The sequence below is a fragment of the Clinocottus analis genome, unplaced genomic scaffold, assembly GCF_023055335.1.
Source record: "Clinocottus analis isolate CAN_PGR_092001 unplaced genomic scaffold, fCliAna1.0.p SCAF_26, whole genome shotgun sequence".
NCBI lineage: Eukaryota > Metazoa > Chordata > Actinopteri > Perciformes > Cottidae > Clinocottus > Clinocottus analis.
In genome coordinates, this window is record NW_027175998.1 from 3,358,873 (window position 1) to 3,381,543 (window position 22,671).

At 46.0% G+C, this 22,671-nt stretch overlaps 3 protein-coding genes across 4 annotated transcripts in view; 2 read left to right on the top strand and 1 right to left on the bottom strand.

The window, feature by feature from the left end:
- Positions 1–22,671, top strand: part of camk2d2 (calcium/calmodulin-dependent protein kinase (CaM kinase) II delta 2) — a 209,253-nt gene that overhangs the window by 143,349 nt on the left and 43,233 nt on the right. The gene's annotated exons all lie outside the window — the stretch shown is intronic.
- pde5aa (phosphodiesterase 5A, cGMP-specific, a) lies at positions 299–11,836 on the bottom strand. Its single transcript, XM_068591933.1, has 20 exons — positions 11,532–11,836; positions 10,279–10,897; positions 9,473–9,556; positions 9,303–9,383; positions 9,030–9,119; positions 8,792–8,944; positions 8,614–8,681; positions 8,371–8,519; positions 8,097–8,272; positions 7,953–8,003; positions 7,500–7,646; positions 5,919–6,047; positions 4,001–4,095; positions 3,504–3,591; positions 2,276–2,376; positions 2,102–2,179; positions 1,493–1,556; positions 1,308–1,382; positions 806–889; positions 299–629 (listed from the first exon to the last, which is right to left on the bottom strand). The coding sequence occupies exons 1-20, from the start codon at positions 11,834–11,836 to the stop codon at positions 459–461; spliced, it is 2,808 nt and encodes a 935-aa protein (XP_068448034.1). The 3' UTR covers positions 299–458.
- ppp2r2ca (protein phosphatase 2, regulatory subunit B, gamma a) lies at positions 13,904–22,541 on the top strand. 2 transcript variants are annotated; one of them, XM_068591996.1, is made up of 10 exons: positions 13,904–14,202; positions 14,722–15,142; positions 15,411–15,508; positions 15,665–15,848; positions 16,817–16,929; positions 17,057–17,234; positions 18,300–18,464; positions 18,558–18,727; positions 19,209–19,300; positions 19,518–22,541. In XM_068591996.1, exons 2-10 carry the CDS (start codon positions 15,079–15,081, stop codon positions 19,813–19,815), a joined length of 1,362 nt encoding a protein of 453 aa, XP_068448097.1. In that variant the 5' UTR covers positions 13,904–14,202; positions 14,722–15,078; the 3' UTR covers positions 19,816–22,541. The 2 variants fall into 2 exon arrangements, with proteins under 2 accessions (XP_068448097.1, XP_068448096.1); XM_068591995.1 differs by lacking the exon at positions 13,904–14,202 and having other exon boundaries at positions 14,222–15,142.

Genomic DNA, 22,671 nt, shown 5'->3' on the forward strand with positions numbered 1-22,671 from the left:
ACATTGGAGGTTTATTTACACACTGTGTGTTCTCATCTTTATCTATACTTGAAAAAGCATACACGTATTTTACAGTAGTGTTTTAACTGACAGTGTGTAGCATTTTCTCTTTCATGTAATTATGTTCCTTACGCCTAATTAAAATCTTCGCAAACACCAATTGTTGTTTGCTGAGAAATTCAGAAAACACAAAAATTCACATTTTTATTAATCTTTAATGCTTTATAAACAACACTGGTCCTACAGGGGGACAAAAACACCTTTAAGGATCACATGCCATAGTGTAGGCCTTGCGAGATCATAACTATACTGTGCAACCATGGATAGGTTTGATGCCTATCAGGCCAGAGGGTATATGCAATATACAATATTTACATAACAATGTTCTGCATTGACACAAAAATGCAGATAAAAAAATGGAAATATGCAGATATCAAACAGGAGCACCTGGGTCAAATTCATTTTCCGTCCCCAATTCCTCCGCCTGCGTCTCTTTCTTCCAGGGTTACGCAATGAGTATTCTCCCAGTCCTCTCCCTTTGCGTTCTCGGCCAAATGCATCCAGTTCTCTCTGTTCTTCTTACAGCCCCCCAGCAGTGGAGAGCAGGCGCCAAACAGTCTCGATACAGCCTGAGGGAGAAAGAGACAGCGGGAGTGTGACGACGGGGAACGATGGGAGACTGGAAATTAGATGAATAAAGAGGATGGAGCAGTGTTGAGGACACTGTTGTGGCTTTTGTGTATTCCTCACTAACACGTGCGTGCATTCCACACACACATGTGCAACAGCTACAGGAATAACACACCTTGTAGAGTGGGTAGCAGATGTCATCGATGTATTCCACTTGCATGCATGGCAGCCGAGTGCTGTTCTCTCTGTTCATCATGTCCTGGTGAGAGGAGGGAAGAGCTGGCTGTTAGCAAATGTTCACATGTCACAGGAGGCCGGAAGAGTTGTTGTCGATCTCGTCAAACATATACTATTTATTTACATGATTCCTCTGTCAATGTCTGACACCTGCTGGGTATGTGATGCTTTAAAAAAAAAAGAGTTATATTTGTTCTCTGAACAGGGACTCTTCAACTGAAAAAAAGCTTGCATCCGGGAGGTAAAATACACAATTTGGGATGAAAAGAAGAGTAGGGGAAAACATTATTATGAAAGTTATGACAAATAACAGTTTATTTAAATACATTTATGATTCGTAAGTGCATTCTTGGGGATTTTAATGCAACCACATGTTCCACAAGTCTTGGTACAATATGTGAATGTCAATAAGAGAAATAAATCCTGCGAGCAAGACTTACGATGGGTTTGGTTTTGAACTCCTTTTTCTCTTTGTCGCCTTGCGCAAATAACTCCATGGTAACCAGGCTGGCAATCTGTTTCAGAGAAAGAGTGAGGTCAAGTCGTGTGATGCATTCAAAATGGCTCAGAGATAAAGAATTAAAAAAAAAAAAACAATAGGCACGTATTCAGATGAGGAACTTGCCCTCTTTTGTTCGGGCCAAGGCTTTGTGATGGCAGAGAGGTCACTGGCTGTCATCAGCATCGACCTGTGAGGTGAATAAATACCTTAACCTTTTGGAAACCGTGAGCGAAAATCCTCCTGCGCCCATTTTAAGTCCCAGCCTGCCCCATTCAGACAATCTTTTGGCATAAAATACGTAAATTTTCCATTTTTAAACCAAACGACACAGTTTTTTAGAATGAAACCCCTTCCTAACAGGCCATGGCTTTGTTTTATTGTGATTTTTTTCTGATTCTTTAGGTCCTAATCTTTCTAAAAACGTGTCTTATTGACCGCTACAAGAAGGCATGCTTGGGGAATCTGGCTCATATCATGCTTGATGTTCATAGATACGATCAAAATATCTTTTCAAAGTGAATGTTTTTTTGCAAATACACATTTTTCCCCAAGACTTTGCTGAACAAATACATGCTATAAACACTAGTATTGGAATTAATTTGGGGTTCCTACAATGACTCAAACACAGTGGAAAAGAGGTCTGGAGCCAAAATTGTTTCCACAGTTTTCAACGGGTTAAAGGGACGACCTGGTTGCAGCACAGATGTCATTATGATCATTTATGTGAGTCACCTCAGTAAGTCTCTTTGTTTCTCACTCTTCCATCTCACTCTGTTCTTCTTGGCGAGAGAAAAGAACTCCTTCCTTCTCCTAGAAAGCAAAAAAAGCAGGGCATCAGAAGGTGAACAGAAGTCGTACACGATGCTTTACCTACAGCTGCTCTGACACGCCCCGTTCTGAACATACTCCATGTAGACGGTCAGGTCGGTTGCGAGGATCGCCCTTTTGATCATGTGCAGGACGACTCTGTGGTCGTCCGCAGAGAGGCCGCTGAGAATCTGACTGCCCTGGGAGAGGAGGAGAGAGACAGATATACAACCAGATATAGTCGGGTTATAAGCCGCTAACTACTACCGTCGGTGTTTGTCCCCGCTGTAGCCAGCTAGTGCTGCTGCTACCCCCCAGCTGTAGCTAGCTTGTGCTGCTGCTAGCTCCCCACTGTAGCCAGCTAGTGCTGCTGCTAGCCCCCAGCTGTAGCTAGCTAGTGCTGCTGCTAGCTCCCCGCTGTAGCCAGGTAGCCCTGCTGCTAGCTCCCCGCTGCTGCTGCTACTAATACTGCTAGCTAGTGCTGCTGCTAGCTTCCCGATGTAGCCAGCTAGCGCTGCTGCTAGCTCTCCGCTGCTGCTGCTACTAATACTGCCCGCATCCTCACTGCCCGAGTCGGGCGTCGAGCCAGGCCTGGTCCCACTCCCTTTGGTGGCTGTCAGGGAGCTAGCGAGGAGCTACAAGCAGCGCTAGCAGCAGTGCTAGCTGGCAACAACGGGGGGCTAGCAGGGACAACCACCGAAGGTAATAGCGGCTTATAACTCGACTTTTAAGGTACAACCAGATATAATGTAGAGATCGTCCAGCTCGAACACGAGAACAAAGACTGTGTCCACACTTTGACTCAGATAAAAAACACAAATAAAGACCACTTCAGGACGTTTGGCAACATTTCTCTTGGAGAATACGGCCGTTATGGCTTTTGAAGGGTGTGACATCTTTTATTTTGTCTAGCCACCCCAAATCTATTCCATGTGTTATACATCCATACAAACAATCAATCAATAGCTATAACAAAAGTAAAAATATGTAATGCTATCATCCAATTAATTGCACTCCTCTTTTGTGTAAAAATCATTGGAGTGTCGTAGAAAGCTTGATTTAATAATCCATCCATCCATCCATTATCTTATCCTCATTAGGGTCGCGGGGCGCTGGAGCCGATCCCAGCTGTCAAGGGGCGAAGGCAGGGTTCACCCTGGACAAGTCGCCAGTTTGATTTAATAATGCCTCGAGTTAAAGAGATGGATATGGAGTGGCTGGACGTGATGAGAAGAAATAAAGATTGTGTGCATGCACATCTGACGCATCTGTTTAGAACCAGACGTGAGATCAAAAAGAATGAATGGATGAAGAGATGAGGTCTCACTGTGTTGTTCAGGATGAAGAGGCACAGGTTGTAGTGGTGGTTTTCAAGAGAAGAGTGTCCGTACAGCTGCGCTAAAGGCTGTTGACTCCTGAGAGAGAATGAGAGAGTGAGACAATCCATTCAGGGCCGTTTCAGAGCATTCCCAGCCAGCGTGTCCATGTTTAAATTTGGGCTGCAGATAAGGGTCCCAAGTGGGTTTGTCTGCAGTTTCCACGGTTCCACTGTCATTGCAGTATAAAACATACATTCTGGAAATGCTGCCATCCCAGAATGCATGTTTTTCTACTGCAATGACAGTGAGAATAAAAAATGTAGTTTTCACTGAAGCCAATATTATTTATTATATTGGCTGAATATAAGAAGGCTGTGACTGACCGTTGAAAGCATGATCAGTATAATACTGTATGAATATGAATCAAAACTAAAATATACACAGCCATGGATTAGATAGAAAAACGGATAACAAAAAAAAGAAGGGGATGTATATATATGTTTACCTTTCTATGTACGAGTTATTGACTCCTCTGTGGTCCAGATCGTGACTCAGAGTGGCGATCATCAGGGCTAAGATCTCCAGACGGGAAAAAATGCTCTGAAATACAGCAGAGGGAGAGGGAGAGACAGAGAAAAAAGTAAGTATAGCTTACATGAAAGCCAGTTTCATCTTCTACATTCTTTACCGTTTTAAAGCGACCAGTCAAAGAAGAACGTTTTTGTGCATAACCTTAAGGCTCCTGTTTGAAGGCAAATTAATGTCATAAATAGAGAGAGCAAATGAACTCCGCAAATCAAACAGTTGGGCGCGTAATTTACGCTCTCTATTTCGGATATTAATTTGCCTTCATAAGCAAGCAGGTTTTGCCTGCGTGAGCGGGGATTTTGCTGGCGGAGTGATGTAAAAGCGCTCGTCAAAGTCAATTTGCGGAGCTCATTTGCGTGGAGCTCGTTTGCGCTCTCTATTTATGACATTATTTGCCTTCATACACCTGGATCAAGGACGAAAAACACATGCAGAGATTCTGCAGATTGTGGAGTTCAGTAAAGTATATTTACAAGAATGAACACCATAAAGTGTGGAAACTAAATAAGCCCATCAATCTCCGCCCCAGAACAAAAACTAATAGGCACAAGATAACATGAGGATTGGATCAAATTCATTTCATGTTTTGGGGCGTGGCGGTTGATGGGTTATTCACGTGCTCGTGCAAAGTTTACACCGAATATCTCAAAACTCCCTGATTAAGGGTTCAAACTCAAAGTTACCAAGTCGATCTGATTGATTGGCCCGAAGAACCTAAACACTTGAATATCATGGATATTAGTTTCAGGTTTATATATATATATATATATATATATATATATATATATATATATATATATATATATATATATACATATATATATATATATATATATATATATATATATATATATATATATATATATATATATATATATATATATATATATATAATGTTCATGAATACCTGTAAACCAAACACTACAGTGATTCCAACTCCTAAACTGTAACAACTCAGAGGAGAACATCCAATGTGCAGAGCGCTGACACATCAAACAGGATGAAGTGACTAGTGTCACTGCACCACAGTCACAGCTAATCATGTTATAGAGAGACACAAGCAGAGAAAAGGAGAGAGAGAGAGAGAGAGAGAGAGAGAGAGAGAGAGAGAGAGAGAGAGAGAGAGAGAGAGAGAGGCTGAAATAAGTGAGCGGAGCTTGAGGCTGCTGTTTGAGCCCCATGAAAAGCAGTTAAGAGGTTTTGGTTGAGGTCTAAAAATGAATCCTCTTTCCAATAATTAGGATTGCTGTTTACCGAAGGAACCTCAAATGACTCCTTGACAAACTCCAGAGCTAAGCTGTGCTTCAAAACAGCAAAAAGAAAGATGACGAGCTGCAGACGCAATATGAGATTATGAATATGAGACGCGGCAGTCCACCGTCACCAGAATTAGGAGACGCACACATTTCCCTGACTCTATTAAAAAGGGAGACGTTTTTTTCAAACATACATTTGCAGGATTATAGCAAAGTGTATCGTGCAAAAGAAAAGTAGAAACAATTATTTCAAAAAAATAATAGTAGAATATATAATTCAACAGTGAATGTATAATAAATCAGTAAATCAAATTTTCTTTTTCAAAGAAAAGCAACAAAAGTCCAGATAATCAGTTTGAGTGGTTGGATCTCCATTATTGCACACATGAGGTAAAACATAAAAAAGTGTTTATATTGCATGTATGTATTTATATTGCACGTACAAACATTGATCTTGACTCTGATATTGCACATGAACGAATGAAAGAATAACGAGTGATGATTCAGCAAACGCGGTCGTGCTGGGCAATTGTACGCGCACATGAGAGAAAACACCCGTCGCCGCAGGTGTGTGCTCACCTGGAGTTGGTCCGTGGCCATGAGCATGGCGAACATGCTTTGGGCGGTGCTCAGCGCATGGTTCCAGTTGTGGTAAGGCACGTTGTTTCTGTAACCACGTCTCACCGTCAGGACCCACTGGCAGAGACTCTGGATGGAGAGAGACGAACAAGACAGGGTAAAGATCCCAGGAGGGGTCAGTTAGGGCTGAAATGTGCGTTTTTGAGAGCTGTGCACCGTGATGCGCTGCCGCAGTCAGCTACAACAAGAACGACCAGTGTTGCCAAAGGGTGGGATTGAACTCAAGATTGTGCAGGCCTTGCGATCTTCAGCCGACATGTAAGATGTAAGAGGGGTGCACAAGAGGCATACTGTAAAACCGGTCAAATTATGTAATGATAACGAATGTTATGTTCGAGTGAGATTTGCAAACTAAATTGTTAGCTTAAATGCTAGCTTCAAAATGCCATCTTGAAAAGCTTGTAAAGTTGTCTATATTGTCTTTTAATTTAAGCAAAATAAAATGGTCACCCTCTTGACGTAGGCGTTATACTATTAGGGTTGAATCACATAATCTGTTCACCTGAGGATGTCGGTGATTTTACCAGCGGTGACCAGTATCATGAGGAGATGATTTAGGCAATAAAATAATTTTTTGTCAAAAAATGACTTTAGTATGGAAGCCCATTTCCGTCGAGAAAAATAAAGAAGTCATAATGATTTGTTTTTTGTGGCGGAAATGGGCTTCCAGACTTTAGGCCATTATTTTAGAAAAGTGACGATATGAAAAATCAACTCATTTGGTGCTCACACTGTGTCTATACAGAAGGTTCATACTCATCTTGAACCCCTCTGATACACTCATTTAAATCCATGTATTTTTTATATTCATATATCAGTCAGTGCGTTTACACGCTGGTATTAATTCGAACCTTGCTTTAGTCGGACTATGCTCTCTTTTGGGGCAACTGCTGTTATCCGAATATACATAGCAGTGAATAAATCGAATCATTGGCCGAATGCATGTCATATCCGATACGATAGGTGGCGCTGTTTTCATTACATGTAGTGGTGATACAGCCATCTCCGCTTGACCTCTTCACTCTTCATCATGGAGAAAACCCTGCTAGCTTCCGTGGTTGTCGGGGAGCTAGCGAAGAGCAAACAGGGAACTAGCAGCAGCGCTAGCAGGCTACATCAGGGAGCTAGCAGAGACACCCACCGAAGGTCCTATCGGCTCGTAACCCGACTTTTACGTTTGTTTGTTTCTGCCGGCCGTGACAACTTATCGTCTCTTTCGACTTCCGGGTCGGCGGGGTCTTGAGCATGCGCACAAACGCATTGTCCAGTTCCGATCCGATTCAGCGTTTACATGCAGCGTTATTCGAATTATCAATCGAATCGAATCGAGTTATCCAGGGGTGATAATCGGATCGTAGTCGGACCGCAGTTATTCGAATAAAGGTGTTTACATGAACAGGATAATTTGATTTTAGTCGGACTAAGCCAGTAATTCGAATCCATGTGACCGCAGTCAATGGTTGAACAGCGGCGGCACTATACCCTTCGCCATGCGGCGTTAATAATCAGCCGGTCGGCTACCTTGTAGTCGATGTTGAAGTCCTGCACCAGGTGGAGGTCCAGGAACATGCGAACGGTGGCCTGCGAGGTCCGCTCGTCCGGCAGACCAAAATGAGAGAAGTGGAAGTCGAGCAGCTGCAGTGATTCAACGGGAGGAATCGTGGCCTCCTGAAAAAAACATAAAACACAACAAAAACAAACAATCGAAATACACACTTAGAGGCACAAAGCTTTCCTACGCTAATCATCAAGCATTAGTTGTCAAAATCTGACCATCCAGGACTACTTAGCAATAACAAGTGGATGAGGAAAGGTGGTGAGGGAGGATGTGGTGTGTAAAGGAAAGAAAAGAAAAGAGGATACGTGATGTCTATATTATTTACATACATGTATTTCGATGGGGTGTCAGTGAGGCAGAATCCAATGGAAAGAACATTTTTGTTTCTACCAAAAAGAAAGAGTTCAAGAGGTCACCTGCAGGGCTTGGATTTCCTGCTCCGCCGCAGTGATGTGGTATGCGAGAACCTGAGGGGAAGAAGAAAGAACACACATCAAAAAATATTCACTTGGCGGAAAGGTAAAGATGCGAGTAGGACAAATTTGCTCCCCCCCCATTACCTCCTGTGTGACTTCTATGCTGGCCCTCCGCTCCTCTGTGATCTGCACGGCCTGACCGTACTGCAGGGCCAGGCCGCAGTACACCGCCAGGTCCTCCAGCAGGCGCTCATCGTATCTGTTAAAGGCCTCCACCTTATCCGAGTCCCTGCTCCTCTTGTTCGTCAGCTGGCACACCGCTGTGGGACAAGGGAAGAGGGGAAAAAAGGGACAAAGGGACGTTTTAGGAATGAGCTTTTGTGGATCCGCAATGCACCCAGATGGTTGCCAGACTCACCGATGACATGCTCGGACCTCTCATTTCTGATCGGGCAGCAGATCGCGCTCTTCGTCGAGTCCTCGGAACCCTCCGACACGTTGAGCGATTCCTTGGAAACCAGAGTTCGAATGGCGTGCGATTGGTCGACGTCTCTTAAGTCGCGCTCCCTGACAAATGACGTGGGACAAGTTCCATTATGCCAGATGGCGACAGGGCAACACATTGTTTTGTCTTCATAATTTCGCGGCAACAGGCAAGAACCTTCTGTAGATCTGGCAGGTTGATCCGAGCTCCTCGCATTCAAGGTGGATCACTCTGGAGAACGAAACCTGCGATAAAACCCGCCCCCAGAGGAAGAGAACATACCGTACATCAGGAAAAGACACAATCTGATTATCTAACAATACAACAAGAACAGGAATCAAACAGGACAATGCACCTGGTCCTCCACAGATGAGGGTTTCTCGTCGGGGATGAAGATGGTGCAGTACTGAGCATGTGTGAAGGGCATGATGGTGGCAGCCATCTTACTCAGGAGCACTTCGAAGGAATGGTGCTCCTTTGACAATACCTGTGCCATCTCTATCAAGGCCTGACACACACACAGTTAGATTACACACACATTCATATATGACAAATGAATAGGTAGACTAGATTTCCCATGGTTCTCTGGTTACCTGGCTGCGTTTGGCCTCCTGTCTGGAGCTTTCATACAGCTGGATATTATCCAGCATCATCCCCAACACATCCATATGGTTTGACAGCACCTGGCGTATCAATGTCAACTCAAACTTAATGCCGACGTATTGCTGTCAGAAAGCCATTAGTCGCTTCTAAACAGACTGTGTACATATATTTAGAATTGGAGTCATACATACATGACATAACAAGTCATACACATATGTTAACAATGGCTCTGTGATAACAGGCCCAAATCTCCCGCCACGCACCTTTTCATCCATCTTGGTAAAAAAGGAAGCCAATCCATCGCAGACGTTGCTCTTGTTGATCATCACAACGACACCGACCACCTGTACACACAAGGAGGATATGTTTTATCGTCACAAAATCGGTGTTTTACTATCTTATCCCAATACAGGGCGTCACAAAAAAGTGTCACCTCTCCGCTGTGGTTCTTGATGGGAACACTCAACACCGTCCTGATCTGTGACGAGTCCTCGTCATCAAAGTCGAATCTGGGGTCCTGAGGATGTGAACGACAAGTACGTCACCTGTTTATACTTCATGGCAACACATTAGTGTGTGTGTGAAACACTGTGTATCGTATCATTGCGTGAACTAAGATCTTGAGTGTAAATTCAGGCCTTGCCCTGACTTAACTCTATAGTGCAGGGTCCTTTTCTCAATGTTGCTCACCGGCTTCAGAGACCCAGCCAGGAATACACAGTATAGTAACCCGTGTGTCCCGCAGGTCATCAGGCACCAACCCTCCCCGACCACGGCGTACCTGCCAACTCTGCCAGGCGTTGGCGTCATGCTCCTAATCACATTGGTGACGAGCACATGGAGTGACGGTGTGGGCACCTCCTTGTAAGCCCTTAAGTGAGCTGTGCCGTCTTAGTGTGGGTGTGCGTATACCAGTGTGTGTGTGTGTGTGCAGGTGACAGATCAGCGTAGTACAGCACAACACTGTGTCATTAGTCAGAGGTTAATCGGTGCAAGAAGCTTCTAAAAGGATTAGGAGCAGGTGCGTCATCTGGGATTCCCTCACAGACACACACACCTCCACACTCAAGAAAACAACCATGTCATCGTCTAAAAAGCTTGTAATCGGGATGCGGGTGACTGAGGTGGTGCGTAGTCCCCATTATAAGATTATGATGAGATAAACTTGTTCATGAATGGAAATGCGTTGGTTTTTAAGCAGAGCTTACTCCAAAATGCCACGTTAGGACAACCAATTACCTCTGATGCGTCCCTCAGGTTCACCGGTGACCCCGTCGCCCGTACGCACCCCATGACACCCTTCACCAGCTCCAGGTGGGTACGGCCGCAGAGGTTGACGTCGCTCAGGGGCCCCGGCGCCGTCGGGGCGACCACCTCCTCCAGGACGCTCCTTCCACCGCAGTCTTTCTTCACCAGAGAGAGGGAGCACCACTCGGCGGCCAGCAGCTCCCCGGCGTGCAGGGCGGCCCCCTGGCAGAGCTGCGCCACAGAGCCTATCCCGCCGAGACCCCCTCTCAGGAGCTCAGACGCCCACGGGCAACACTCCCCGCCGGCGCACGCCGCGGAGCTGCCGGTAGCGGGTCGCTGCAGCGGGTGAGGATAGTCGGGCACGTCCGGGGAGAAAACCGGAGAGAGGGCGCGACACGGGGAAAAGGAGAAGCGAGTCGAACGGCGAGAGAGGTGAGAGCAAGTGGACGCGTCTGGGCTGAAGAGATCCGCCCACTCGGAGTTGGAGGCGAGGGGTTTGAGCCTGTCCGCCAGGGAGGAAATGTTCAAGTGGGAGTCGGCCAGCGGAGAGGAAGACCTGTGGTGATGGGCCGAGGCGCTTCTGGGAAACGGAGACTGTCGACCACTGACCCTGACACGGACGAGACAGATCAGCGTTAACTCCACGGCACTTGAGACTTTCCATTTGTTTGTTTATCCTATTTCATTGTACATTTTCACAATCCATATTTAGGGTCGCAGGGGCGCTGGAGCCGATCCCAGCTGGAGGGAAGGTAGGGTTCACCCCGGACGGGTCGCTAGTTTACTGCAGGGACAGACAACCACGCTCACATTCACATGTAGGGGCAAGTTTAAGTCTCCAAGCTGCATGTTTTTAAGACTGCGGAAGGAACCCAGAGGGAACCCACGCTGTCATAGAGAGAACGTGCCCCTCTTGTTGTGAGGTGACAGCGCTATAGTCACTACATGCTATAGCTAACTTCTATATAGAACAAATAGATGTCTTTTGCAATTGCTCTTTGTTTATTGTCATGCACCAATGACTAAGCCACATTCCTTGCATGTGTAACTTGGCAATAAAATTGTTTCTGATTCTGATTACTGATTGGCTGAGGAAACACCCCCCCCAAAAAATGGGCATAAAGACAGTTTGTGGAGAAAACGTTGCTGCAATAATGTTTCTCAAGCAGTTATATATTAAGCGATGCAGCTGAGCTCAGGTGGAGGGAGTTTTATATGAGAAAAGGAAAAGTTAAATAACTTACGCGGAAGTTCTGCTTAAAAAGTAGGCCCTCGTGAAGTCGGAGTGGTCATCCAGCCATGCCTCCACTTGGTCATCTTGCAGGTCGTCTCCAAACCTCCGGGCGCGCGACTTGGAGCGAGGGCTCCACAGCGGGGAGAAGAACCAGCCCATTCCTCTCACCACCGGGGGCTCGGTCACCGTTTCCCCGCAGAAGGACCCCTCTGGCTCGTTGGGGGCGGCGGCGGCGGCGGCGGCGGGAGATCCCGTCCCGGGCGTCGCACCGTCGGGCTCCATGTCCGCCGGCGCTCCGGGCTGGAGGCAGGGCATCCCCTCGCTCACGTAGAGCGCGAAAAGATCCCGGAGACTCAGTTTACCTTTCGCGCGGGTGAGTCCTGGAGAAAGCACCTGCCCATGTGGAGGCTGTGAGGCGGACTGAGGTGACGTGCCAGAGAGGAGGAGAGTGCCGGGACTTGGGCAGAGGACTCTGGGAGAGCCCGTGGAAACGATTGCGTCAAAGTATTCATCCTCCCTGACCCCTACACGCTTAGCCGCTCTGGCACCACACGTGGATTCATTAAAGGGATCTGCTTTAAACTCCATTGCATAATTAATGGCTCAGGTCCAACTACGGGAGCCTTTTCTCCATCATGAATGAAAGCTCACAGGTTCTTAGCCACCTGTTGAAAGTTCCAGCTTCCTATCAATCACGTGCCTTTCAAAAAAAGAAGAAAAAGAGATGTAATAAAAAAGAAATGTGAATAAATAAGTCACACGGTTGTACTGGTGACTTAAGTATTTTAATCAATTTAATTAATTAATTAATTGATAATTGCCTTTTACCTTATTGTAGTCAACACATACGTAATTATATTATTATAGTATAGTATTTAAAGAAAAACCAATACATATTATGTAAGTTATAAAGTGGTAGGTAGAGTTATGAATATGTATTTGTTCTGTTGCTAAAATTTGTAAAGTGTTTGATGTTGCAATTTGCAATAATATCTAGAAATAAACTCGAGGCCTTCTCTTTTTGAAGAAAAAAAAGGACAGTTTACCCTAAAATCAGAAAGACATATTGCCCATCTTACTGTAAAACTCCTATACAAAATGTACAGGAGATGTTAAAATTCATCCTGGGTAAATCTTACTGTTTTTCCTTTTTTTCAACCATCATCTGTTTGAATAACATTTCATTATTCACACAGATGTTAGGTTTAGCCATCACACAGGCAGAGAGGGAAACAGCATTGTGAACCCTCCGTTGCGATGTTGACATCATCAGTTGTAGAAACATATTGTGATATTTCTAATGGGAATCAGTCACCAATGAGTCTCTGTCCTTCCACTGCAGGAAAGAGACTCCAGTTCATAGAGAAGACGACCGTTTTGACCGATTCAGTTCTAACAGTAACAATAGAGTCAGTCATGGACATTTTATTGAACTACAAATACTTTTTTCAGTTCAAATTGTTTTTATAAACTTCCTCCTTGACCTGAATATGTCATTGCTTCCAGTGCTTGAATTTGACTGTTTACTGTTAAATTACTTTAAAACATGTTTAAATTGTCATAGTAACTTGAAAAAAGAGGAACATTTCAAATGTATGTTCAGGAATACCATACCAAATTATGTGTTTTACAAACTAAAAAAAGGTTAAAATTTGTATCTAAAATGTTAAAAGTAGTTAAATAAATGACATGTTGAAAAAAAACTGCATCTTTATTTTACAGTATATTATTTTACTGTTATTTATTTTCATTATTAAAATAAATAGTGATGCATGTTGCAGTAGTCTATTGTTTAGCTGTAAAGTAAACTGTACACAGTTACTGTGATAAATACAGTATTTTGATAACTACTGTAATAACAATGGCGGTACTGGATTATTACTGTAAAAATGAATACAGTATTAACTGTGATTCATTTTACAGTTGGCGCACTGTGAAATAAACTACTTACTTGCTCATTTCTGCCAGTAAGTTACTGTAAATGACAGTTTTCTTGTTACGGTGCAGTTATGTAACGCTTCAAATCATGATTTTGAAAGGGAAGTCTGTTAGTTCGTCACTTCAGGGCAACACGATAAGGGACATGGAGTTGGAGCAGTGCTTTTTGTTGAGGGAGTGCCGAACAGGAGAAGACGGATCAATGGAGTGAAGGAAACAGCCGCTAACACTGTGGTGTCTGGAGAGACAGCATTGCCTTGCATATTTGATTTCCTCCCAGTATTTCCAGTCATACGCATCACTGAGCGTCTGAACGGCTCCCTCTGCTGGCCTCTCCCGCCTTCATCATCTGCAGTGGGTGGATCCCGGAGGGTGACAGCCGCGTGGTGATTGGCCGCTCCAGGAGGAGGCTGCCATGACACTGGTGGATGCTGCGCGGAATATCAGTTCCACGGCATCAGCAGGCGGCGAGACCTCCATCCTCCATCCTCCTTCTCGTGCTCCCCCTCTCTCTCTCTCTCTCTCTCTCTTTCCTCCTCCTTTTGCCTCTCCTCTCACCGCCACCCTTGTGCTCTCTCTCTCTCTCTCTCTCTCTTCTCCTTTCCCTTCTCCTCTCCCTCGGTCTGTAGCGTGGAACCGGAGCGAGGCCTGCTCGGGCTGTCTGCAGCAAGGACGCACGCCAGCGCCGGGAAATAGCAGCAGCAGCAGCAGCAGCAGCAGCAGCAGCAGCAGCAGCAGGACTGGTAGGTGTGCTGAGGCCTGTAGCACAGGGAAGACATCGCGTTCTCCTCTGATCTCTGTCAAGGACTATCTATTCGAGCGGTGTGTGTGTGTGTGTGTGTGTGTGTGTGTGTGTGTGTGTGTGACAGAGCAGAGATCTGCCAGGACCACCACACCCTGGGAGCATTTACTACCACTGCCGGGTGAATGTAGATATTATCATCCCATTCATCTTACCTCGTCTGTGTGTGCATACGGAAGGGTTTATGCTCTCTCTCTCTCTCTCTCTCTCTCTCTCTCTCTCTCTCTCTCTCTTTCTCTCTCTCTCCCTGTCTGCTGGAGCTGTGTGTTGTCTTTCCTCCCCTCCACAGCGGTGGGATTCGGGCCGACGAGGCCTCGCGAGTCCACACACGTGTGCCTCTCCTTTGCTAATGAGCGCGTCGAGCGTCTCACAAAGGTCACGCCGTTCGGCGTGCCGGGTGTATCGTCAGCACCCGCCTACTGACAGCTCTCCTCCTTTTCCTTCCAACGTCGACCTCCAGCCGTTCACAACTCTCCTCCTTTCTGTCCTCCCCGCATCTCCTCCGCCTCCCCACCTCCTCACCCTCTTTTCCTCCTCCTTTAAAAAAAAAACCAAACCCAAACACTTCTTTCTCCATCCCTCTCGCCATTCCCCTGTCGCCGCCTACATCTTCACACCTCTCCTTCTTCCTTCCGGCCTTCCTTCTTTCTGTCCTTCCTTCCGGCTGGCTGGTTATTTCCCCCCCAGGATGCCTTGCTCCAGGCCTCTCCGCTAGGCCCCAGCAGCATGGGCGCAGCCTGGGCGGGGAGAGAGAGCACGGATCGGACCCTCCCCCTCAGGACGGGCGCGCCGGCGGGTCACCCTCCCTCGGCTTCAGATGGGCGAGGACGCTGAGAGCCCCAAAATCAACCACACCTTCCTGCGAGACTACGTCACCGAAGGTAGGGCAGCGGTGTCGGACGGCGCGCGGGCGTGATGGAGTGGATTCGTTGTCAGCGTCGCGGTTGCATCCCCGCAGGATGGATGTCGACGTTAAATCTCTGCATGACTTACTTACTCACAGCGGTTGGGCCAGTTTCAAATTTGAGTTATTTAGGCTAATGTCAATTCGATTGGTTTGGAGTTTAAGGAGCTGGTAGTAAGAGTTGTTCTGATTATGATTATTTGGATACTTCCAATCGCCTCACATTTCCCTCCTCCATCCCACAGCTGATGTCATCTCTACGGTGGAGTTCAACCAGACGGGGGACCTGCTGGCCACGGGGGATAAAGGTGGCCGAGTGGTCATCTTCCAGAGAGAGACTGAGGTCAGTTTATCTGCAAAAAGGCTTGAATGAATAGTTACTGTACGCTCAAACCACAGCATTCTGTTGTCAGCTTGTCCCCAAATGATTTTCTGCTCTATCTTTACACATCACTGTTCTTTCAAAGCTGTGGTTTCTTCCTTATTTGCCTCTGGACAGTCCAAAGGGGAATCAGAGGAGGTGGGGGAGACGGGGGACTCTGGGGAGTACAACGTCTACAGCACATTCCAGAGCCACGAGCCGGACTTTGACTACCTGAAGAGTCTGGAGATCGAAGAGAAGATCAACAAGATCAGATGGCTGCCGCAGCAGAACGCGGCACATTTCCTCCTCTCCACCAACGGTGAGAAACCAGTGAGAACCCATGTCCAGCCATGATTATGCATGGATCTGATTGCTATTAGCAATGACATGGCTGACTTCTTCTTCTATGACCTAGCTGGGTCATCGGAGCCACATTTGTGCGGAAATTAGTGGCACCGACCTGCCAGTGTTCAAACCACAGAACCTAATCTGGGGACTTAATTGCCCTGAAAGGCTCATCTGGACTCGGGATGCACTGATCCGACTTACACCGTCCTAATACGGGTACCAAGGCTTGTGGTATCGGCCGACACTGAGTACCGATCCAATACCAATGTTTTATGAATCAACTGAACGTCTCATTATCTGGAAAAGACGAGGATCATTTCACAACTTTCATGTGTCAAGAAACATCAGGTTTGATTTAAATATTGCATTTCCTAACATTTTAAAAGGAAATGAAACAAATAAATACATAGATAGAAATGTACCGTAAAAGTCGGCTTACAAGCCGTTACTACCTTCGGTGGGTGTCCCCGCTGTAGCAGGCTAGCGCTGCTGCTAGCTCCCGGCTGCTACTGTGCGCATCCCCGCTGCCCGAGTCGGGCATCGAGCCGGGGTTGGTCGCGTGGTTGTCGGAAGGAACTAGCGCGAGCTAGCGGGGAGCTAGTGGATAGTTAGTGGGGAGCTAGCGGGAGAGATAGCAGGAAGCTAGCAGGGAACTAGCAGCAGCGCTAGGTGGCAAGAGCGGGGAGCCAGTGGGAACACCCACTGAAGGTAGTAGCGGCTTGTAACCCAACTTTTACGGTCATTTTTCAACACCCGATCCCTTTATTTGAGCCACAATCGTTATCGTTAATCCATTATCCGTATCGGCACATTTCTTATTGGTATTTCTCGAGAAACCAGCAGCATGAAGGATAAATCAATATCAGCTGACTGAGGCGTTTAATGTCAGCTTCCTCTAAACTTCCGGTGACGTGCAAATGTCTCTTCTGCCCGTCACAGATAAGACCATTAAATTGTGGAAAGTGAGTGAGCGAGACAAGCGACCGGAGGGATACAATCTGAAAGATGAGGAGGGGCGGCTCAAGGACACCTCTACCATCACCTCTCTGCAGGTACACACACACACACAAACACACACACATACGCAAACCAGCCAACGCTCACCTTTACGCTAGTCAGTCACGTATCAGGTTGATGTTCCAAGTGCCCTGACTCTCGTGTCCTCTGACCCACCCAAAGGTGCCGGTGCTGAAACCCACAGATCTGATGGTGGAGGTCCGTCCCAGGCGAGTGTTCTCCAACGGGCACACCTACCACGTGAACTCCATCTCGGTCAACAGCGACGGGGAGACCTACCTGTCGGCCGACGACCTCCGCATCAACATGTGGCACCTGGGCATCACGGACCGCAGCTTCAGTATCCTTCCTCAACGACCAGCAACTCCACTTTTCTGTCTGTAGCTCGCTAATTTCTTTTCAATGTGTATCGTAGTCCCTTTACGGGAGGAGGTGACTCAGATTTCACAGGGTAGGAAATTCCCAGAATGAAAGTGATGCCATGAAATCATTCGTGTGTGTCATCACTGTGAATTCTGGGAAATTATAACAGAATGAATTTAAAGAAAAAATCTATTCTGTAAGAGGAATAAAGGACAAAATAAGACAAGTGGAAGAGATTGAGCCCTTTCATACAGATTTAAGTGAAAACAATGTCATGAAAAAAACAATATTTTGGGGTTTGGTCAACATTCATTTTGATAAAATGCAAAATAAAAGCAGTTAATAATAATTAATTGAATCTACATATGAAAGTATACTGTTTGAACAAGAGCAGAGTGAGTGTGACTCCATCACATTATTATGCATCACGTACAGTCGTGTAAAACAAAGAATATACTTGCTCTCTGAAGCTCACTCACACAACTCTACCTCTTTAAAAACATACATTCAGTTAAACTACACTTTACATTCTCATCTGAATTCATCCTTGATCCATATTTCATGTAAACGCTGTCTATGTTTGGATTTATGTTTTTCATTACAGCGCTGTGTATCCGGATCAGGCTGTAGCGTGTTGGACCAGAGAGGAGAGGGAGGGGGGGGAGCATTTACCATTTAAATGAAAGCTGACCTAGAAAATCACAGAGGCATCTATGGAAGAAGAGTTTAAATAATTCACTTGGCAGTACACTTTCTTGTACCACACAGGACCGCCACAAATAGAACAGAGAGGGGAGCGGAGTGAGCCTCTTTTGGGGTGGAGGGTGGGGTTGGGAGCCTTTTTGGGGAGGGGAACATAATAAAAAAAAGATTGTCTGAAACTAAGAAAAACAATTGAAAAGGATTTTGGGTGACTCATCATTCTGCCCCGCAAGGGTTATGACATCATATGACATACTGTCTGCATATTATATATATCTATGCAGACAGTTTGACATATGCACTTCCCGGGGATTGAATCCCTAACGAGCCTTCCTCCCAGACATCGTGGACATCAAACCAGCCAACATGGAGGATCTGACGGAGGTGATAACCTCGGCCGAGTTCCACCCTCACCACTGCCACCTGTTTGTGTACAGCAGCAGCAAGGGCACGCTGCGCCTCTGCGACATGAGAGCCTCGGCGCTCTGCGACCGGCACACCAAACGTGAGGGGCGTTTGTTACATTTACGTAGAATTCAGCAGGAGGCGCTTTGCTCTCGCGATGCTAAATGTCCATATCGACTCTGTCGTCGTTCAGTGTTTGAGGAACCCGAGGATCCGGGGAGCCGCTCCTTCTTCTCGGAGATCATTTCCTCCGTGTCGGACGTCAAGTTCAGCCACAGTGGGCGTTACCTGCTGACCAGAGACTACCTCACCGCCAAGGTGTGGGACTTGAACATGGACAAGGGCCCCGTGGAGACGTACCAGGTAAGGTAGCACATCCACGTACCGGCTCGGCAGAGTTTGCGTTTGGGCGGGCTGACGGTGATTGACAGGTTGCAACCTTTGCGATGTCCGGTTTTGGAGTTGTCCATGTTTTCTTCTCAAAACTTCAACCCTTTCATTCTGTGTTTTCACCCCATGAAAATGAATTGTAGCCTTTTTGGCCGCTTAAAAACTTCTTATTCAGCGTGTGGTTGTAATTAGCTCCATCCTTTTTCTGTCAGTGTAATGTGAAAGTCCTTTGAGTGGTCGAGAAAAAAGCAAAAGCCCCTTACAAGTCCATTTACTATTTACTTCTGGTTTCAAAAAACACAAGCTGGCGACCACCAAAAAGCCAAACTCAAGGCTTTAAAAAAAAGCGTAGTCCACGAACCAACGGGTGGCGTCACAGAGACTTCGTCCACTTCCTATAATCATTCTGCGATCCGCCCCAGACTCTAACGCTGACTGTGTGCTTGATCTCCAGGTCCATGAATACCTGAGGAGTAAGCTGTGCTCCCTGTATGAAAACGACTGCATCTTTGACAAGTTTGAGTGTGTTTGGAACAGCTCCGACAGGTAAGGAGACGAGGACTAAGTGCAGCATATTCCAGTTCATTTGCGGCCGTGCGAGCGTGTCAATGTGTTCCTGCTCGCATTGATCCCCTGAATGCTCTTCCTCTGCCGTTATCCGACATCTAAATCGATCCCGGAGACGAGCTTTGCCGACTTCTAATCAATCCCTTTGCCTTCCTGCTTTTGTCTCCTTCCTGGGTCCCATCCGTGAACCTCTCAGCGTGATCATGACGGGGGCGTACAACAGCTTCTTCCGGATGTTCGACAGGGAGACGGGCCGAGGCGTGACCCTGGAGGCCTGGCGAGAGAGCAGCAAGCCCCGGGCCGTGCTGCGGACCCGCCGCGTGTACAACGGCGGTAAGCGGCGCCGCGGGGACGTGGGCGTCGACAGCCTGGACTTCACCAAGAAGATCCTGCACATGGCCTGGCACCCGTCTGAGAACATCATCGCCATCGCGGCCACCAACAACCTGTACATCTTCCAGGATCGCGTCAGCCCGGAAAGCCAGTTGCAGTGACAAGGACCGCCAACATTTGACAAGGACGCAGCATTTTACATTTGGACGTCTGGGAGCGGACGGACGTTACGAGAAGATTTAGCCGAGAACCAAGCCGTTTTCACAACAAGCCGACATTTGTGTCGATAAAAGATTGGACAAGGATAGCGTCACAAGACTTTTAATATATTCAAAGCCCTACGGAGGGTGTGTAATCTATTTCTTTCACTCAACACTGAGATGAACTGACGCCTCCTGTACCCATCAGGGCATGTTTCTTTTGGCCCCACACTACTCCCCTACTTTTTTGAAGATGTTTGTGTAACTGCTCCACCATAGGGGGCGCTAGAAGGGGTGCGGGGACACCCCTCCCTCTGCAATGCCTCAGTGCTGTTGACCACGCAATGTTGCACTCCTCACTGATGCACTCTGGAACCCTTTTTGGCAAAGAAAAGAAAGAAAAGGAAGATAGGCGTCTGGTAGCGATGGAAAAAACGTAAAAGGTCCAAATGACTTTGCCAGACAGTGCATTTAAATCTAAGCCTTTTTCTTCTTCTCACTATCGTGGAATAGGAGCGGTGTTATGGTACAGCTCTTCACAACAACATCCTAAACCTTTCTCTATCTGGGTCGAACCTCTCCTTCAGAGCAGTGCTCTTGGAGACGTCTCGTTTAAATCTCTGCCCTATCCCCTTTGCAATAATGGCACTAATGAAAACACAGTGCGGCAGTATTCTTGCTTTTAAAAACATGAGCTCTTCTTCTACAGGTATACACTATTTTTACTGTTAGCTGTACATATTCTGTGTTGTCTCTTTTTTTGTTGTTTTGTTTTCATGTATTTATTTTAAAGGCGGTACCAATTTTTGGTCGCAGAGAGCTGCTAACGGATGAAAGAAGAGGACACTGCGCGTTGGAACGATTGGCATAATATTTCTGTTGAGGACTTAATTGTGGGGCTTTTTCTTGAAGAAACACATAGATACGCTTTGCTAGCTGTGGCGATTGAGGGGGGAATTGTGCACAAACCAACACTTACAGTTTTGTTGTGTATATTGGAGCCGTATTGGATTTTAATTGAAGTAATTTCCTTGTCTTAGCTCTACATACCTACGTGTTCAATTATTGAAAATAAGAGCGTGTTAACATCATTCATACGCGCAAATTGAGGCTGATTGGTGATCAAATCTAGCACAGACAAAGGTTTGATTTGATTTGTGTGTTAAGCGTTATGCTAATTAAAATTGTGCAGCGTTCATTCTGCAATGCAAGTATCTCACAATCCAAAAAAAAAGATTGAGTCCAAAGCACATAAACGCGTCCCCCCGATTGAGCCGATCAGAGTGTGGACGAGTGAGTTGGTGTCCGGTGTAATTGAAGGTCTGAGGTTGTCATCAGTGCAATAGCTCATCGTGTACATTACTAAAACGTCTTTATCATGCAAACAATAGTCAAGTGGAGTTATCACATCACAGGTTTGTGATGTCATCACACCGTATACCTCACAGTGCCACATGCTACTCTGGAGCTGAGAAGCCCAGGATGTACAGCAGCAGTAGGGTCGATGTTCATGTTGGGCTGACTTTTGTGACTCGGTCAAGGTTTGATTGTTTACAGTAAAGTGCTTTGTTTTCAAGTGACCTTGGCCATTATGGGATATTCGTAAGCGGTCTGGATGGGAAACGGGAACAGGTAGAGTAACAGAATCAGTGCAGAGGTGGAGGATGCACCTTGAAAAAAAATAATTAAAAAAAGAGCGAAAAATCAGTGCAAGTACTTTGTGTGGTAGAGCAACATCAGTTTCACTGTGTAAACCTTAAAGGGACAGTTCACCCCATAGTACAAAAACAGATTTTTGAATCTAGTTGGAGTTGGCTAGTTTGGGAAATATTGCCGTACATATGTCTGCCTTCTCTTCACTATAATGGGATGACACAGCACTTGCTCCAAAAAAAACAAAAAAACATTTGAAGACTTCGTAAACAAACTATGGCTTTAAGAAAAATGTTCCTGCATGAAACTGGTCTTAACAAAGTCTGTATATTATCTTGAGTAACCGGCTCATGATTTCTAAAAAGAAGCCGAGCGCCACGTGGCGCCATACGGCCGACTTCTCCACGGACAATATCTCCAACATTATGTATTATTGATTTTCGGGGTGACCTGTTCCTTTAAATCTTAAAGAAAAGCAAACAATTGTTAAAATGTATGTCCCACTGTCTCTCTCCACTTTTCATCACGGTTTACAGACATTTACGTGACAGCCTGTCGACGACAGTCCGGCGTCTATGTTTTGGTCTTCACTGTCCACCGTTGTTGTTGAATGCAGACAAAGTTGCCGTAACAAAGTGTGCAACTCGACAAAATCCACGCTGACGACCCACACTGCGTAGTGACTTGGCCGCCTGAAGCGTCGTGCGGGTTGCTCAGTCCTCCAATGGCGAGCTGTAGTTTAGAGCAGGTCAGTTGTAATCGCGTCATAACCGCCGCCACGCGCCACCAGCGAGAGGATTGGTGTTCAGGAGCACAGCAGCATTAGCATGTTGCCATTACTCAAAGCTACTAGCGTGTATATCTATCATACTTTAAAAAAAGAGACAAATCTAACAATAAAAAAAAACATAACTCAAATGAGGTCAATGAAAGGAATGTGCATTAATAAAATAATCTGACGAAAACGATGTGTCCTTTTGTGTCTGTGTGTCTACATTTAATGGGAGATCATTTTTTTCTCGTCAGTGAATGACTTTGAGACTGTAAATCTGAATAAAAGTGTCCAAAACAGGGTGTAGTTTGAAAGACAAGCTCTTTAATGGTCGTTGCACGCTCCCATAAACTCCATCACAAGAAAAAAGAAGGCACTCAGATTCACAGTTT